The sequence below is a fragment of the Rhincodon typus genome, chromosome 26 (genome assembly GCF_021869965.1).
Source record: "Rhincodon typus isolate 14 chromosome 26, sRhiTyp1.1, whole genome shotgun sequence".
Taxonomy (NCBI): Eukaryota; Metazoa; Chordata; class Chondrichthyes; order Orectolobiformes; family Rhincodontidae; genus Rhincodon; species Rhincodon typus.
The window spans coordinates 13,477,712-13,494,513 of NC_063357.1; the positions used below are offsets into that span (position 1 = coordinate 13,477,712).

The 16,802-nt window shown below is 36.5% G+C and overlaps 1 protein-coding gene across 1 annotated transcript in view; it reads left to right on the forward strand.

Annotated features, from left to right (window-relative positions):
• Positions 1–16,802, forward strand: part of synrg (synergin, gamma) — a 95,079-nt gene that overhangs the window by 45,829 nt on the left and 32,448 nt on the right. The window contains exons 5-14 of the mRNA XM_048612352.1: positions 269–374; positions 2,428–2,539; positions 5,898–6,170; positions 6,505–6,744; positions 9,158–9,229; positions 9,634–9,830; positions 11,057–11,305; positions 13,286–13,425; positions 14,833–14,948; positions 15,647–15,709. Coding sequence (XP_048468309.1) covers positions 269–374; positions 2,428–2,539; positions 5,898–6,170; positions 6,505–6,744; positions 9,158–9,229; positions 9,634–9,830; positions 11,057–11,305; positions 13,286–13,425; positions 14,833–14,948; positions 15,647–15,709 — 1,568 coding nt within the window. The remainder of the gene's footprint in view (positions 1–268; positions 375–2,427; positions 2,540–5,897; positions 6,171–6,504; positions 6,745–9,157; positions 9,230–9,633; positions 9,831–11,056; positions 11,306–13,285; positions 13,426–14,832; positions 14,949–15,646; positions 15,710–16,802) is intronic.

Sequence of the window (16,802 nt, forward strand, 5' to 3'; positions counted from 1 at the left end):
GTGCTCATAGCTATTTGTACTCTCCAAATGTCGACAGTACTTGAGAATAATAAAATGGTGAGAAATTCTTGATCTTTGATTGAAATATTTGTGTTGAAATGAATGACATTTTGATACAGGGTAACCCCAGTTATTGTAATTTAAACTGTTTTTATTAGACAATTTTATCATAAAATGAAGAATAAGAAATAGGTTAGCCCAGAGATGTTTGCAATATCACGGTAATCATGCACAGATATTGAGAAATTTGTTACTTATGTTTCTTTAGGAAACGATTTGAACAGCAGCAAAAGCTGATGGAAGAGGAGCGAAAGCGACGGCAGTTCGAAGAACAGAAACAAAAGTTGCGTCTTCTGAGTAGTGTGAAGCCTAAGGTATTTCGCAGCACTATTATACATGTGCTTTTATTCCAGATGGTTCAGTTTATTTGCAAAGAAAATGCTTGAGTCTTATCTCTGCATAAATAAAAACTGCATATTTTAATCTATTGTAATTTATGATTAGATTATGTTCTGTGTAATCTGATGCACAGTTCTTTCAAAAGAAGTCTTGTTGGATTGGATTGAGCTGAGACAAGAAGGCTTAGAACAAAGAGAGACTCAGAACCAGGTTTGATTACTGTGAAGAAAAACAGATTAGAATCTTCAAACATTTAAAAAGACATACCCTGATGACTTAACCAGTTTGATCAGTGAGTAGAGCTCAGGAAGGTGCTGGATTTTATATTCAGATTGTCCTGTATTAACTGAACTTTAAGGGGTGACAGCAGGATTGATGCAAGTAGGGTTGATGCAATTAGCCAGAAAGTTAGCAAGTGAAACATAGGATAAGGTTCTCAATTCTAATTAACTCCTTTTGGAAATGTATGTGTGAATATACAGTGGACACAGGATGGAGTTTGGCAGTGATGCTAATCATGATTAGGTAGACTGCTGTTACCCATGTTGAAATTTACACATAATTTAGTCATTTGGCTGAGTACACCCAAATTTACAACCAACAGCTTCAAGGAAATGTAGTCATTCATAATTATAGTCTGGGTTTTACTGTTAGCTGTGAATAAGGAATGGCAGCTGTTTGATACACTCACATTAGCCCATAGACTTTAATTGAACTGGAACTTAAGAGTTATTAGAAAGCTGAACAGCATGGCTTCCTCTATGAAGAACCTAGGACCTGACGAACAGGGTATTAGAGTATTTAAAAAGCATACTTTGTATGAAGTTGTTTCTAATTTTTTAAACATTCATTAACAGACATTGGCATTGGCTAGGCCAGCATTTATTGCTCATCCCTCATTGGGTTAAGTGCCCCTTTTAAGTATCAGCCACATTGCTTTGGGTCTGCAGTCACACATAGGTCAGGCTGGGTAAGGGTAGCAAATGGCTTCCCTAAAGTACACTAGTGAACCAGATGTGTTTTTTCCAACAATTGACAATGGTTTCATGAACGTGATTGGACTCTTTAATTCCAGATTAATTCCATCTATCAACTTTTTAAAAAAAAAAAAGTTTGGATGCTACTATTCAAGAATGGAGTTGATGGTTATAAGTATAGACAGATTACCTAATTGGTACAAAAAGTGGATCGTGTTTATCGAACCATGCAAAAGTATAGAATGTAACTTGTCAAAGTTAAATAGTGTATTAAATTAAATGAATAGCCTGAGGTTTTTTCCCTAATGAGGAATGAGAGCTATTAAAGATGACTGTGATGCAATTTACCAGTCAAGAAATTGGATGAATCAATGATAATAGAAATTGTACATCATTTTTGAGTGATCAAACTTGACAGGCTGACTTTATTTTCATTTTGTATAATTCAGGGTTTATTTCATTGCCATTTGACTTTCTCTGTCAGGCTGTGCTTTCTAGACTCAGAACTTGATGGGCAGCCTGCTTGACAGGCCTCTGCCAGTGCAGCTATAAAATCAACTGCTGAGAGTTGAGAGAATAGCCATATGTAGTCTTCCTGACTCTGAGGGGATTTCTGCTTATTACTGCTCCATGGTTGAAAGTAGGCAGTTTTTTTTCAGTTTCAAATAATAGAGAACAATACAAGTAATTCTCTTCCCCATCTCATTATACCTTGGATAAGATTGATCTGTAATCAGATTTCTACAGTTTCCTTAGTAGGCGTAGACATATATTTCCTCAGATTTTTCGATTGCCTGTTGTTTTGTCCCTGAGGAGAAAATAAAGTCTTTTGCATCTTCATTTAGAACATCTGCAAAAAGAAACTAGAATTTCGAGGGTATTAGAAAACATACCTTATATGAAATTCTTCCTAGTTTTCTTTTTACATTTTAATTAAGATAAAAGAAAAATGTTATTTTCTTTGTTTAGAAATACTATTTCTAGATTTAATGCCATGGCTTCATTATCATTTAAAACAAATCCACCAATTTCTGTTTCATTCTGCTTTCAGCTTGGGGAAAAGAACCGGGATGATGCCTTGGAAGCCATTAAAGGAAACCTTGCTGGATTCACAAGGGATGCAAAGATGCACCCAGGCCCTTCTTCACTTCCTAATAAATCAGGTAACAGTATTTACATAAAAGAATAAAACTTCCTCCAATAGCAAATGACTCACATGGTTACAAGTTTCTAGAATCTGATCTGACGAAACGATGCTCTTTTCCGTGAGATAAATTGTGGAAAGAGCTTTACTGACCTTAAATAAAACAATCATTCTTTCCTTCTCTTCCCCAGTGCTCAGGCATATTCATCTGGTACTGAGCAGGAATCATTTTCTGCTGCTCATCAGCCTATGGTAATGAATAGGATGTTGATTTGTCTCTTTGCAGACCACCTCTTACTGAATTTCCTTGATTGGATTGAATGGGAATTTTATGCTTCCCATATTCCATCAGATGCTCGTTATTGAACAGGGAAGGTGTGGGACTTAAATTTTAGGTAACAAGTAGGAGATATTTATCAGCCAATGACTTAGCAAGGCAATCGAGGGCGCCCTGAAAGTTCTGTCTAAATTACAATCTTTTAAGGTCTGAGGGAAAAAATAGTTATTGATTAACTAAAGGCCTTTAAACAATAAATTGGAATTTTAAGTATGCCATGGACAAAAGAACTTCATTTTGATCTTCTCATTGTAGTTGGAAACTTTTGGAAACATATTTTGAAAATATCAAGTTGTTCGGTTTTTGTGACCCCCCCACAACCTTGCACCAGTAACCAACTGCAAAGGCCTTTCTCACTGTGCAACCTACTACTGGGAGTCTGGCTTTCTGGCTTCCTGACTTAGTTTACCCCTCTGTTTACCTCTGTTAAGCCTCTGTTTACCCCTCATCCCCAACTATCCCAATCTCTGCCCTCTCCTGACCAAAGAAAGGTTGTTTCAATGGCCTATTTGAAAAATTCAATGATTGTTGTATTAGTCAGCCATTTAGAATATGAAGGTCCAAGGCCTGATCTCTGGTACATGTTGAGTTAACAGTCTTCAAGTGGGCAGTGATGGGAGCACAAAAATTGGGCTCAACAGTCATGGCTAGCTGAAGAAATACAATCTGTTTTTCCTTTTGTGGATGTGTGTGAGGCATGAGGTAACCTCCGAAACATTGAATGTGACCCTACCAAGCAGGATCAAAAATTTTGGCTTGAAGTGTAAACCATGGATCTATATTCCAGCATTTTTGATACAGTTTATAATTTTAAACACAGGCTGCCCTCTTAATACAGATTTCAAATACTGTAAAACAAGCCTCTTTTGCTCCTGGTGCGGTATCCTTATGAGTTAGAGCAATTATTTATTTGTTTAACTCTCTTTGCCTAAGGCACCTATCCTCAATGCCAAGATGTTTTGTGCTTTTGAAACGATTGTAACGTCCTGTCCTCAATATCGTGTATAAATGTGCAGTGTTACTACATTGGATGAATTCCTGCATTTATTTGTATGTTTTTAACATAAGATTACAGTTATATGGTTTGTAATAAACGTGGAAATCTAACTCGCTATTTCATCATTTATGGTTGCATCTAATCTGTTCTATCAGCCAGACTGCATCTAACAGCATGGCTCCGAGTTTGTTAATAAGACTAGGGAATATGATTTGTGCTTTCTCATGTGTTAAGAATACTAACAAGTTTACACAAACCTTTTTGCTTCCCTGCAATCTTGGCTGTGTTTTGTAAGACTCTAGGGATGAGGGAATTGTAATTACAATTAGAATCTGCTGCCATCTTTGGAGATCATTTCTGACTTGGTACAGTTATGGTTGGTTGTTCCAACACTTCAATAAAATGAGAAACAGACTAGCTGGAGAGAAGCCTTAATCAGTTAGTTGAAAGAAAATACTGAAAGAAAAGAAGATAACAGCATAATGTTCTCTTGACTTTGAATTTGTCATTTTTTTCCTAAACTATTGCTAAGATGTTATTTTACATTTTTATTGCAGTAATCTGCATCCAAATCATGCTTAATTTGCAGACCAGCGCTATTATTTTAAATGTTCATAATGTGCCTACTGTGTAGATTTTTTTCTAGAAATGATTCGGAACAGCTAGTCAGCATTGTCATGTTGCTAATTTACACCATTCTAATTTTGTTCTAGCGGAGCATGTATGTATCAAGTTGCTTAATTGGCTCTTATATGTACCAGCTGTCAGGAGGGGAATTAATGTTTTTAACATTCATTGTAAATATACTTGAGAAATTTACTCAAATTAAAAACTGGGTGCCAGGTCCAGAGACAGTGATGCCCAGGTAACTGTTTGGTCTCGTCGCAATGTCTAATACTCATCTCTCTTCCAAAAGCTTTGTTGCTGCTTCTACCACAATGGAAATAATTTGTTAGTTGCAAACCAAACTTGTTAACACTTATCCAATTTACAGAACTTTCACCGTTATTTCAGTTATTGGAAACTTTGTTGCCTTTGTGTAATACAACATATTCAAGAACTAGTTTAGTTAGCATAAATCCAGTAAATGAAAACTGATGTGATTTATAAACAATATAACTTCAGAATTTTTTTTAACAAGGAAACAGTTGATTTTATGGAAATTAAATAGATTTATGGGATTGCGGTTGCTGCTGCTGTGTTGTTCTCTTCAGCACCAGGTGTGAATTATCTGTATTTGTTGAGCCCAACAATTGCTGAAGCTTTGTTTCCTGTCTTTGGAATCGTTTCTTGTGCAGTATTGCATTTTCATTAAATGGCTGTCTGCATTGGCAATGTTTGTCCTGGCCTTCATGCTTTAACTTACTAACCACCTTATTGGTTTCACACAGTTACTGTATATTCTCAAGTAACAGTCAAACTTGTGTAAAAGTCAACCACCAACTTTTGGCCAAAAGGTCTAAATTCATTCTACTTATCTGCCCACTGCAAAATTCATACTTGACCTAATGCAAACCTAATGTTTGGAAGGTTACTGTTCAGATTCTCATGTCTGCACAGAATAATAAAGATGTTTTTTTGGTTTCTTTTGCACTTGTTTTAGGTGTGGGTTTGTCACACTCTAACCTGGCAATGCTATGATTTGCTGATGCAACAAATGTAATTAGATGATGGGAGAGACTGGATTTCAACCTCATGAAGATATTACTCATTGATGTTACCTTTTTGGCTAAACATTTAGTCTCAGAAACTTGACTTTTACATGAGTATATATGATATCGGTTCTTTTGCATGTGAACAAAAATGAGGATTTATTTCTAGGATTTGGAAGAGAGCGAGTTTTTTGTATAAGTAAATTCTTAGTCTTCATTTTGGACAAAGCTGTCATAGTTTGTTTTCTATCATGCTTTTAGAAGTAGACGTATTGTTTCTTGTTTAGAGCATTTTTTTTATTCTCATTTACCTTTGTGTACCTGTTTTTTTTAATTCTTTTAGTTTGCTTGATTTCTATGTTGCCTTATTTTGATTTATCCATTTTTACAGATGCTCCCCAGTCATCCCTATCAGCTGCCCCTCCTTCCCAATCCCCTGCCTTTCCTGACGATGAAGAATTCAGTGACTTTATTCAAGGGCCTGAATCTGCCGCACCTGCGGCTCCCACCAGTTTCCAGTCTTTCCAACCCTTCCACCCCACATTACAGTCTGGGCTGCAGTCTGAGAAGGCTGCAGTTCCAGCGCAGCCTGTTGCTTCAGCCCGTCCCTCAGCTGCAGTTTCATTGTATGCTACAGCAGGGCACTCAGCAAAAAACAGCCAAGGTAACAAGTGCAAAACTTATTTTAAATTATACAAAACTTTGTGCTTTTAAAACAATCTGAGATTTGTGATTTATGCATTTTAAATTCTTCAAACTAGTTTATTAATTTTCTTCACCTGATAAAACATATTTGCAATGAACAGTTTTTAGGCTTTTTGGTTCTTTGTGCAAAAGCAAAGCATTTGATTTTCTAAAAAAAAATTATAAATATTTGATACTACTTCTTCAGGGATTGGGGCGCGTAATCTTAGATTCTGAGACGTCAATGAAGCATAGTTTTGTGTGTTTTGCTTTACTAAGCTAGGAAACACTTCTTCCACCTCCTGTTTATTTAGGCCCTTCATTGGAGGAGAAAATGTTTGCTTCCTGTGATCTCAGCATGCCTAAGCAGGCAAATGTTAAATTTAACCAGTCTCAACCCTTGGCTGACATTGGGTCTAAAGCCTCAGTCTCAACTCAGTTTCAGCCCAGTGCCAAGGCCTGTAACTGGGCCATCCAAACTGAAAACCTCGCTGGTGTATTCACAACAGACAGGCCAAAGGATCCCGAACCAGAGACAGCTGCCAAAGAGAGTGGTGAGCAAACTTGCTTTTTTTAAAATTTTCTTCAATCATTTACCAGGATTCTGCAAAATCAGGAAAAATATAATTTTAATTTCAGTTTTTCTAGTTTTGTTAATCCATCAACATTCCTTCTTGAACTTTTCTTATCATGCAGTTGTCTTTGTGATCTATTATGATTTCCTTATGTTCAACTTCCATTGAACTTGTTCAAGTAATACTGTTTTACTAATTTGTGTAAAATAGGTTTCCTTGTGATCAAGTTATTGATCAACATATCAATAAAAAAGTTGCATACATTGTATGTTTACATGTAAAGTTTAGTTGTTGCATGTGCTGTAGTCAGTCAGAAAGAGAAATATAAATATCTCTTGCAGTAAGTGTCTTTGAGCTATGGTTGTAAAGGTAATACTAGATAAATCTCTACATTTAATATCCATGCAATGTGTTCTTGACTGGGTTTGATGAGTTTTGGTATATTGATATAGATGTGCAGCAGTTCAGGGGTGAATGTATTTCTTCTTAGTTAAAGTTCTTGAGATTCATGTTTGATTGACTCAATGGTTTTAAATTAAATTATCTTGTATTGTTCTTTGTATTTCTGATTGTTGACTCCAGATTATTAGAATTGTAATTCTTAGCAAATATGCCTGGAATAATTTTGCAAGTGCTTTGAGATGAGAAGATAGGTGCTTTTTGAAAGTTTTAGCTGCCAGAGAGTTTCAGGCAAAAGCTTCTATGTGTGATTTGTATTTGATTGTACCTGCTCCATCTCCTCTCATTTTAAAAAAAAACCCTTGTTAATATTTTGCCTCAAATCATAGAATCATCATAGAATCCCTACAGTGTGGAAACAGGCCCTTCGGCCCAACCAGTCCACACTGAACCTCAAAGCATCCCACCCAGACCCACCCCGCTATAACCCACCGAATTTACACATCCCTGAACACTATGGGCAATTTAGCGTGGCCAATCCACCTAGCATGCACATCTTTGGACTGTGGGAGGAAACTGGAGCATCCAGAGGAAACCCACGCAGACACGGGGAGAATGTGCAAACTCCACACAGACAGTCACCCAAGGGTGGAATCGAACCCGGGTCCCTGGCGCTGTGAGGCAGCAGTGCTGACCACTGAGCCACCGTGCCGTCCCAATGATTTAAAGGGATTGCTAAATAAATGACATGGATAAATTAAAGAGATAGCAGGAACTGCAGATGCTGGAGAATCTGAGATAACAAGAAATCTGAAGAAGGGTCTAGGCCCGAAACGTCAGCCTTCCTGCTCCTCTGATGCTGCTTGGCCTGCTGTGTTCATCCAGCTCTACACCTTGTTATCTTGGATAAATTAAAGATTCTATTCCCATTATAATCTCATTTTTGTCATATGCAGTTCAGTACATGCCCACCAAAATTATTCTGTTCATTATACCACTACTCATGTTTAATGTAATGAGATTATCAACTTGGCACTCACTTATTGTGTTTTAAGCTCTACATTCACGCAATTATTACTCGGGTATTACTTACTTGAAACTTTAGCTAAAGCATGAATTTCCTACTCATCGTTGAAGTCTTGTCAGGTTTCATTGATTTTGGTATTTGCAAGTCAACGAGGGATCCCAGAGTACAGATTTATAAACATATCAATCAGATGGCTCTGGTAAAGGATCTGATCAGCAATCTAGTGATGCAACTATATTTACAAACGTGTATATTATGGGTCAAAGTATATCTCAAATTCCTTTGAGCAGGCAATTTAATTATTTTAAAAATGGAAGTGGGTTGCAGTGTATTGATGCCTCCTTACCATAATAGGTTGCAGCACTACAATATGAAGGGTGTGGTTTTGAATCCATGATTCCTTTGCTCCTCATCTGTTTGCTCTGTGGAGATGTAATGGGCTGAGGTCAGGTGAAAGCTAGAAGAGAAAGTTATTATGCTGATTCTTGTACTTCCTGCTGGTTCAAGGTGAAATTGGGGGGAGTTTTGGAGTCTATGGAGAATGGGGCATTGCATGAATTCAGTGAAGGGCTGGCACCCTCAGAGGAGCACACCGGCTCCTATTGTGAAAAGTAACTGACTGAATTCCCGTAGAAAGTTATAACAGTCTTGCACAATTTAATGAAATATTCCACACTTGATCCTGCACTTTCAATTTGTCAGCCAATGAGGAAAGAAACTGATAAATGAAAATATAGTACTCTTAAAATGTGTTAAAAACAAAGAACTCAAATATATTAATTCCTTTATTTCATCTAACTAATCTCTCTGGACATTTTTCAGAAATTTTGAACTGGAGCCCAGCAGGTTGATTGAACATACTACAATGTTGCTTTCATTTTAAAAGTATTTTTTGAGATAAGACTTGCATATATGTCATTATGTGCTCCTATATAATTGTTCATTTATTTTATTCCTTTGGTGTAGGAGTGTACCCAACACAGGAAACAATTCAGCCAATGTTACCACCTTGGCTTTTCAATGACAGTCTTGTCCCAGGTATAGTATACTTCATGCTTGTTTAAAATGCTAGCTGAAAGTGGTGATTAATGTTGACCTTGGTCAGAATTCATAGTGTATAACAGTCAGATGTGCGATCTGACTTTATAGTTTTCATTCCATGACAATTACATGTTTAAACAATCAGACTGTATGTGGTATATCCCAAGCAAGTTAATTATAATTTAAACCCACATGCACTTTCTGACTTCGGTCATTTGTAAATTCCTCCTACTCCCCAGTATTCTTATTTGTATCATATTTACAGTGATATCTTGGTTGTTGGGTTATAGATAGATTTACTGATCTTGCAACTCAGCACAATGCATGAGGTTGGGGTTTGAATGTTAATGTGGCTTCAAATGCATTCCTGATGTCCAAATTTACAAAACGTATTTCAACAGAACTCTACAAGAAAGTTCTAGAAGCTACTCTTACCCCAGCGGGCATTGATACAGCAAAGCTTTACCCAATTCTTCTCTCGTCTGGCTTACCAAGGGAGATTCTGGGTCAGATATGGGCTTTTGCCAATCGAGCAACACCAGGCAAACTTACAAAAGAGGAGCTCTACACTGTATTGGCTATGATAGCTATGTCGCAGGTAGTGTGACGTTGTTCACTTTGCACATAAATTGACTCATTATTTCAATCAGTTGGATTTGCTTTTTTATAATTTTCAAATTAACTGTTTATATTACAGAATATTTGGATTTAAGGTGTACCAGATGATTGGTGAATGCACTTTTTTTGTTTTTAAATTTAGTGTGAAGAATATTAGACACTTGGGATTGTCTTAGTAATGTGATTCAGGTGTTCATATGGATGTTGAGGAACTGCTAACTGATGCTTAGCATCTTGCTACAGATTATTGGGTTGAAATTATACAATTTATTTACAATTTACAATTTTTTTGGATGCAACAACAAAATACTATGGATGGTAGAAATCTGAGAAAAACTAAAATTGCTGTAAATACTCAGCTTATCTGTCCACCTCTGGGGAGATGAAAAGAGTTTCACGTTTTGAACCCTCTGTCAGTTGGGATTACTGGAGATGTAATCGTTCCTCAGGAAGGCAGGAAAATGGTTGGGGAAGTATGAGTAAAGCAGGAACAAAGGGGAAAGTCTGAGATAGCGTGGAAGGCAGGAGAGACTAAATGACAAATCAGATGATGGTGCAGGTTAGAGAGAGATGGTAATGGGGCAAGTAATGAAATAAAAGATAGGTTTGGAGCAAGTAAAATGGAAAAGCGACATAACCAATATCTGATGTGGGAAAGTAAAATGTATATGTTATGTATGTTATGAAATTCATGAAATTTTCTCTTCTGTTGCCTATCCTTTATAGATCTCAGATTTTGATGATGTCTGAATCTTTTTAGTAACATGTGCTATATTCATATTTAAAAATAAGAGCTGCCAGGTTACTGTTGATGATTAATTGTGATCCAACACTAATTTTTCAAAGGAAGACTATTCATATTTAAAAATATGAGTAGTCTTCCTTTGAACAAGTAGTGTTGGATCACAATTAATCATCAACAGTAACCTGGCAGCTCTTATCCATGACAGTGAATAATTAACAATGGAATTACTGACATAAGATTGCCTATCACAATGGCAATCTTTTTGTAAGTAAAGGGCATTACGCCCATTAACTATATAAAATATTATGCTTGGTAAGTAATCAGATTTAATTGGAAATTTCAGAAGCCTGATTTGATATAAGGTAGCATTTTATACTGGGATATTATGGGGGAAAAAATCTGTAATTTGTCCATTGTGATTTATAATTCTGTTTTCTAATACTACTTTTTTTCACCCCCAGAGAGGCGTACCTGCGCTGAATCTTGAAAATCTCAACCAGTTTCCATCTCCTCCTATACCTACATTAAGTGGGACTCCATTGACTTTGCCTACTTCAGTGCCACAGCAACCTATGATATCGGTGCCAACCGGTGGAAGTGCATCTATGTCTGTGCATCCGGGCCAGTCTGTGGTAGGAATGAATCTTCCTGTAGGTGGCAGTACGACCCAAGTTTCCAGTGGTTTTGTGACCTCTTTCCCTGGCAGCCAGGTAACTACGAATTGTATTCTTATGCAGCCATTTTTAGTTCAAGAAAACAATAAATTAGTTTCAAAAACCTGTTGTAATTCTGTGATTGCGAACTGATTAAGATAGTATTATAAATTATTAGTGAAAATAAGGACTAGTGCTGAGGTAGTCACCTGTAACATCCTGTTACCTTGACCTTAACTGTGAATATACAGTAGGACCCTTCACCTACATTCAGTATTCTCAACAGGAGAGCAATCCCTTCTAAATCTAATACGCTTGAGGTAATATATAGAAACAAGAATAGAATTTTGAAAAAGTTGAACACAATTGCAGCTGACTCTAAAAGACCTACAAAAATAAAAACTAAAAGGAAAGAAAGCTTTCAATGGAAAACAACTGAACGCAGGAAAGAGAAACAGCCGTTTTAAGTCAATGTCTGAGAAAATTGAGTCGATTTTTCTCCATTCTGCCTTGCTGCTGATTCCATATTTACTCCTTGAAGTATTTTGAATAGATTCATGAATTGTCTTATAATGCATGATGCTATGTGATATAAATTACTGACTGAGTTCTGAAAGCTATGTGGTAACTTCTAGTAAACCTTTAGAAATCTATACGTCAGTTTTCAGCTTTTCATGTCAACTTGTTGGACTGCATCCTGTTCTCAAATTGTTGGCTTTGTGTTAGGGTACAGTTCTACAGGTAATGAAAGCCATTGCAATACCTTACACAAATAACTATTTTCATTTGTGAGCCCAGACATGGCTATTTGCTCCTGAAGTATCCTTTGTGACTGAACCCAATCCTGTTCTTACTCAGTGTGCCCACACACGTACGATTTCTATTAGTGGGCACTGATCAGAAGCTGGGGATCCTGGTTGATGTTTCCCTCTCCACTGGTGTATGTTTTGTTTATGCAGTTGTTTTATTTGTTTTAAACATTTGTGTTTTCCAGTTTTATTTTAATTTTTGAACTGCTGTAACTGCCCAAGGGCTCTGATTTGTTTTGGCAGACCAGTGAAGCACAACCAGAAGAAATAACAGTTGTATGGTTATCACTGGAAAAAGGAATGACTATTCAATGAAAAGCATTATTAGAGAATAGAGATCAAGGCTTTCAAGTCAACAACTTTTGTTTTAAAAAATTAGCTGTATAATGAATGCGTTTTTCACAACACTAGATATTTTAATAAGAATGTCTATTGGAGGCTAGATTCCTTAAACTAATGTTTGCAACAGTCAGTTCATGTGAATTGTCGAGGTTTCCCATAAAAGTAAACCAAGAATGTTAATTTTTGAGTCACTTACCAGGATTTTTAAAAGAATCATTCAGATTCTTCTGATGGCTCGTTTGATATCTTATAGCCTTTCATTTAAACTAAGTATCTAACTTGCCTGGTCAAAAAGTGAAAGTAAAAGGGTTGATTCCCTGAGATGTCATTCATGGGCTGGTAATTTAGGAAAATGTAAGCTCAAATGCCATGGTTTTCTGTCTGATCAGTGAATCAACTCTTTTTAATAAAAAACTGGCTAGAAATTTTGAAGGAAAAAAAGCACGAAATGCTAGTTCATTAGCATCTAAGAAGAGGAAAGGCAGAGCAGATCCTGCATTAACCTGCTACTTCTCTTTGCTGTCTGTTTCAAACATTTTCTTGTTCTTTCTCAAAGCACTGTGGCTTTATGCAATTTTAAGGTGGTCTTCAGTTTTAGGACTAGAGCCTCTTTAACCTCTGTAATCTTGACTTCTGGTGAAATTGTGTGAAGATTAAAGTATCTAATTCACTGTGTTGCATGTTAAAAAATTGCAAGCTGCTCGTGGATTATTTGTGTTTTGACTCACTGGTTAAAGCATCTACATGGGATACCAGTTACGTTGTGAATATACCTAGTAAGTTTTGAGATATTCAAAAACAGCGTGCAAATCAATGCAGTAGGAGTAACTGAACAATAATTCTGAGGTTTAACATGTGTAAAAACTAAAACTTTCCCTTTATCCAGCCTGCAAAATCTGACGATGATGATTTCCAGGAGTTTCAGGAGGCTCCCAAGCCCAGCACAGTTGATGACTCATTCAAGGGATTCAAGAATGAAACCTCTGGAAGCTTATCAAAAACAGCAACCTCACAGAGCACAATCAGGTCTGACCTATTGACATGTGCTAGTTATCTGCATAGTTAGATCTAACCAAGTGATATTCCAGTGGCCAATATAGTAAACCAAAAGAGTTAACTGACTTATTCTGAATGGCCTCCTTCTGTGCTTCACAATTCTGTGATTCTGACACCAAGATTATCTCTACTATTAGCTTTTGAATCTGCTGTATGTTCTCTTTCTTTGTCAAACTTGTGCAGTTTGTGTAATTCTTCTGATCCCTTTGTAAATGTTCTCTCTGCATAGTGTATGATTCATGTCCCTTTTATAAGTTTGTTTTTGTCTGCCTGAAAATTTCTGTTTTTGTGTGGTTACTTATCCATGCACTGCTTTCTTCATTGCATCCTCCAGCACCTAGTTTTCTTTCTGTTTCTCCCTTATGGGAATAATTCATGTTAATGATGAGATTCTAATTGGAACATCTTCCTCAAATATCTTTATTCATATAAAGGTGAAAGGGAAATTGAGTAGCAGCCCCATTTCCATTTATGCTGAAAATTAAAAGTTTAAAACAAAAACTGTATGGATCAGTGCATAATACAATGAAAAGCCTTAGTGATGTAATCGTTGGGCCAGTGATGATTGGTGATGCAATGTGTTACTGCAGGCTTCTGCCTCAGTCGAAAATATTTCAAATGAGGTTAAGGATGTGACTCTCAAAATATTTAACGATACCGCCTAAATTTAGACTTTAACCACGCAGAGCTGTATGAGCTGTGCAAATATAGATGACATATTTCATTACAATCTGAAGATTTGTGAAAAGGATATTAGTGGTGATGAGGTGGAAGTTATCACAGCTTTTATAAAAATGCTGTATGAAAATGTGCACACACGAAAGGAGAATTCAGAGTTACTCTCTGTTTCTGAACCGTTGTAATTGTGGTAAACATTTCCGTCCATCAAAGATAATGGTATAAAATGAAAACTGAAAACCATTCATTATTACTTACTGTACATTTCATTTGACTTATGCCATTTTTCATTAATTTTGATATGATATTGGTAATTAGCTGCTCCCCCTCATTCTGACATAAGCACTTTGAGCCATTGATTTTACTTTTCCCTTTTTGCTGAGAAGTCATGTAGAGACTTGTATTTTCATTTGGGATTTCGCTTCCTGCCCTTCAAAGGGCAGTAAAGTAAATGTGCTCCTTTTGGAGTGCTGAGTTATTTTAAGAATTAATGGGGTACTAATGACATTTGGTCAATTTTGCAAGTGGGATTAGAGACCATAAGTGAGGAGGGCTTTCTTTGTTTTGTTTGTATCATGAACAAATGCTTGTAATTGTAACTTTGGAAAACAAGTAGTTACTGGAAGTTCTTCCACATACTTTTAATAAACAGTGACATTTGAGTTATCCCCAAAATTATTTCAATTCTCTCTCTTTCAGCGCACACACGTTACTGACCCCAATTTCAGGAACCTCTGCACCTTCTTCAGTGGACAAATATGCTGTCTTTAAGGACTTGACAGAAGACAAGCCTGCAGAAAGCTCTTCATTTGCAGGTAGAGTGGACTGTCTTCTAACATTTCATTCTAAAGTTGAGTATTTAAAAATTGTACCGAAGGGAATCGTTCCCCAATTACAGTGATTGTGCGCTCAAGAAAGGCAATATGCACCCATCCTATTCTTTATAATATGGATGATTAAATTGGGTTAAAATATGCGTCAAATTTCTCAAAAAGAAATTATGTAGTGTTATTTGCTTAGTACTTCTTCTAATTTCATATTTCATACTAATTAATAGAACAGTCAGAAAAGGACAATTTTTTCAGTCATTACAAGTTTGAACAAAAGAAAATTCTTTGTTTTTCTCCACCTCTCTATTAAGGAGATATCTATGGTGCCTTAATATGCTTCTTTCTGGTTTACACATGTGTAAACCTCAAGTTGGGAGATGGTGGAGCAGTTCACCTTTCAGGCATCTATTATCGTTTATAATTACCAATATCAGCTGCCTCCATGATAGAACCATGCAACACAGAAAGGGTTTTCCGAGATATTTTGATGAGGCAGTAAAAGTGTGAGTTTTTCAGATTAACACTGTTATAAACTGACAACTCAATTATTGAGGGTTTATAATATTTTAGCAGGAAAATCTTTTGCACTGAGTTGTTACTTCAGTGCATCATTGTTAATGCAATAAGTTGAGAAGATACAATCTACTTGAATCTATAATGACTGGGTTTAAATTTTTGTTTAGATTTTGGCGACAAATACAGTGTTTTTCGTGAACTTGGCCAGAGTGCAGAGATTAAATCCTCAGGTGAGTTGACATATAGCAATGTTTGGAACCAGCCTTGCATACAGTAACTGTGGTCAGTAGAGTACTTTGATTCCTTGTATGAGCGGCCTGACACTACCCAAAGAAGTGCAATCAATCTTGTGTTAACTTGTGTAGACTTGCCGGTTACTCTACAATTAACATCATTAACAATGATTTCCTGAAATTTTACATCTCAAAGTTCATTTTCATGTTAGCCCAGAATCACAACCTCTGTTGACAATTAATGGTGATGACAAGTCGAGATATTCTCTGTACAGCAGTTAAACCCTAATCAGTAACTATAATGGGGCATTACAGAAAAACTTGATTAGAAGTGTGCATTGTAAGCACTGCAACCCATTTTCAAAGACACCCCCACCTATACCCAGCTGCCTTCTGGCAGTATAGTTTTTGATCAAGGTATGAGATATTATTTTGAGCAATAATTATGCTCACGTTCAACTTCTTATTTATCCCAACCTTCTACCTCATTGTTTTCTGATGAGTTATTGCAATTACCAGCTGAAGAAGAATAACACCAGTGAAAATAAGTTGTAAGAATTGGTACAGTGTGTCAGTAGTGTCTAGAGCAAAATTATTTAAATTTTATATATATTTTTGCTTGTATGTTTAATTAGTTGTTACAGTAAAAGTATTGGGATTGCTTACAAAAGTTCAATTGTTTAAATATTCATATTGTTTTATGTTCTGATTTCTTCCCTTGTTTTATGTGCACCTTTTTCTAAAATAAGAAGTTGAGGTGGGTTAGAACAGGATATTCATATTCCAACATAAAATGTCAGAAAATAGTTTCTGTCCACTCTGCTGTTGGTGGTTCCTCATGGGGGAGGGAAGGAAAAGCTGCGTTGCAAAGGTTTTCCCATGCAGAAAAAGCAAAAACTCCAAGTGTCAATTTTTGCGAGTTGCTGTCATGTGCATCCTCACTGCTGTGAGTTGCACTGTCACAGTGGACAGTGTCTTATCCCTAGTTGTAAAAGGGAGGTAAGATGGAGTGCATGAGATAACAAGGTGTAGAGCTGGATGAACACAGCAGGCCAAGCAGCATCAGAGGAGCAGGAAGGCTGACGTTTCG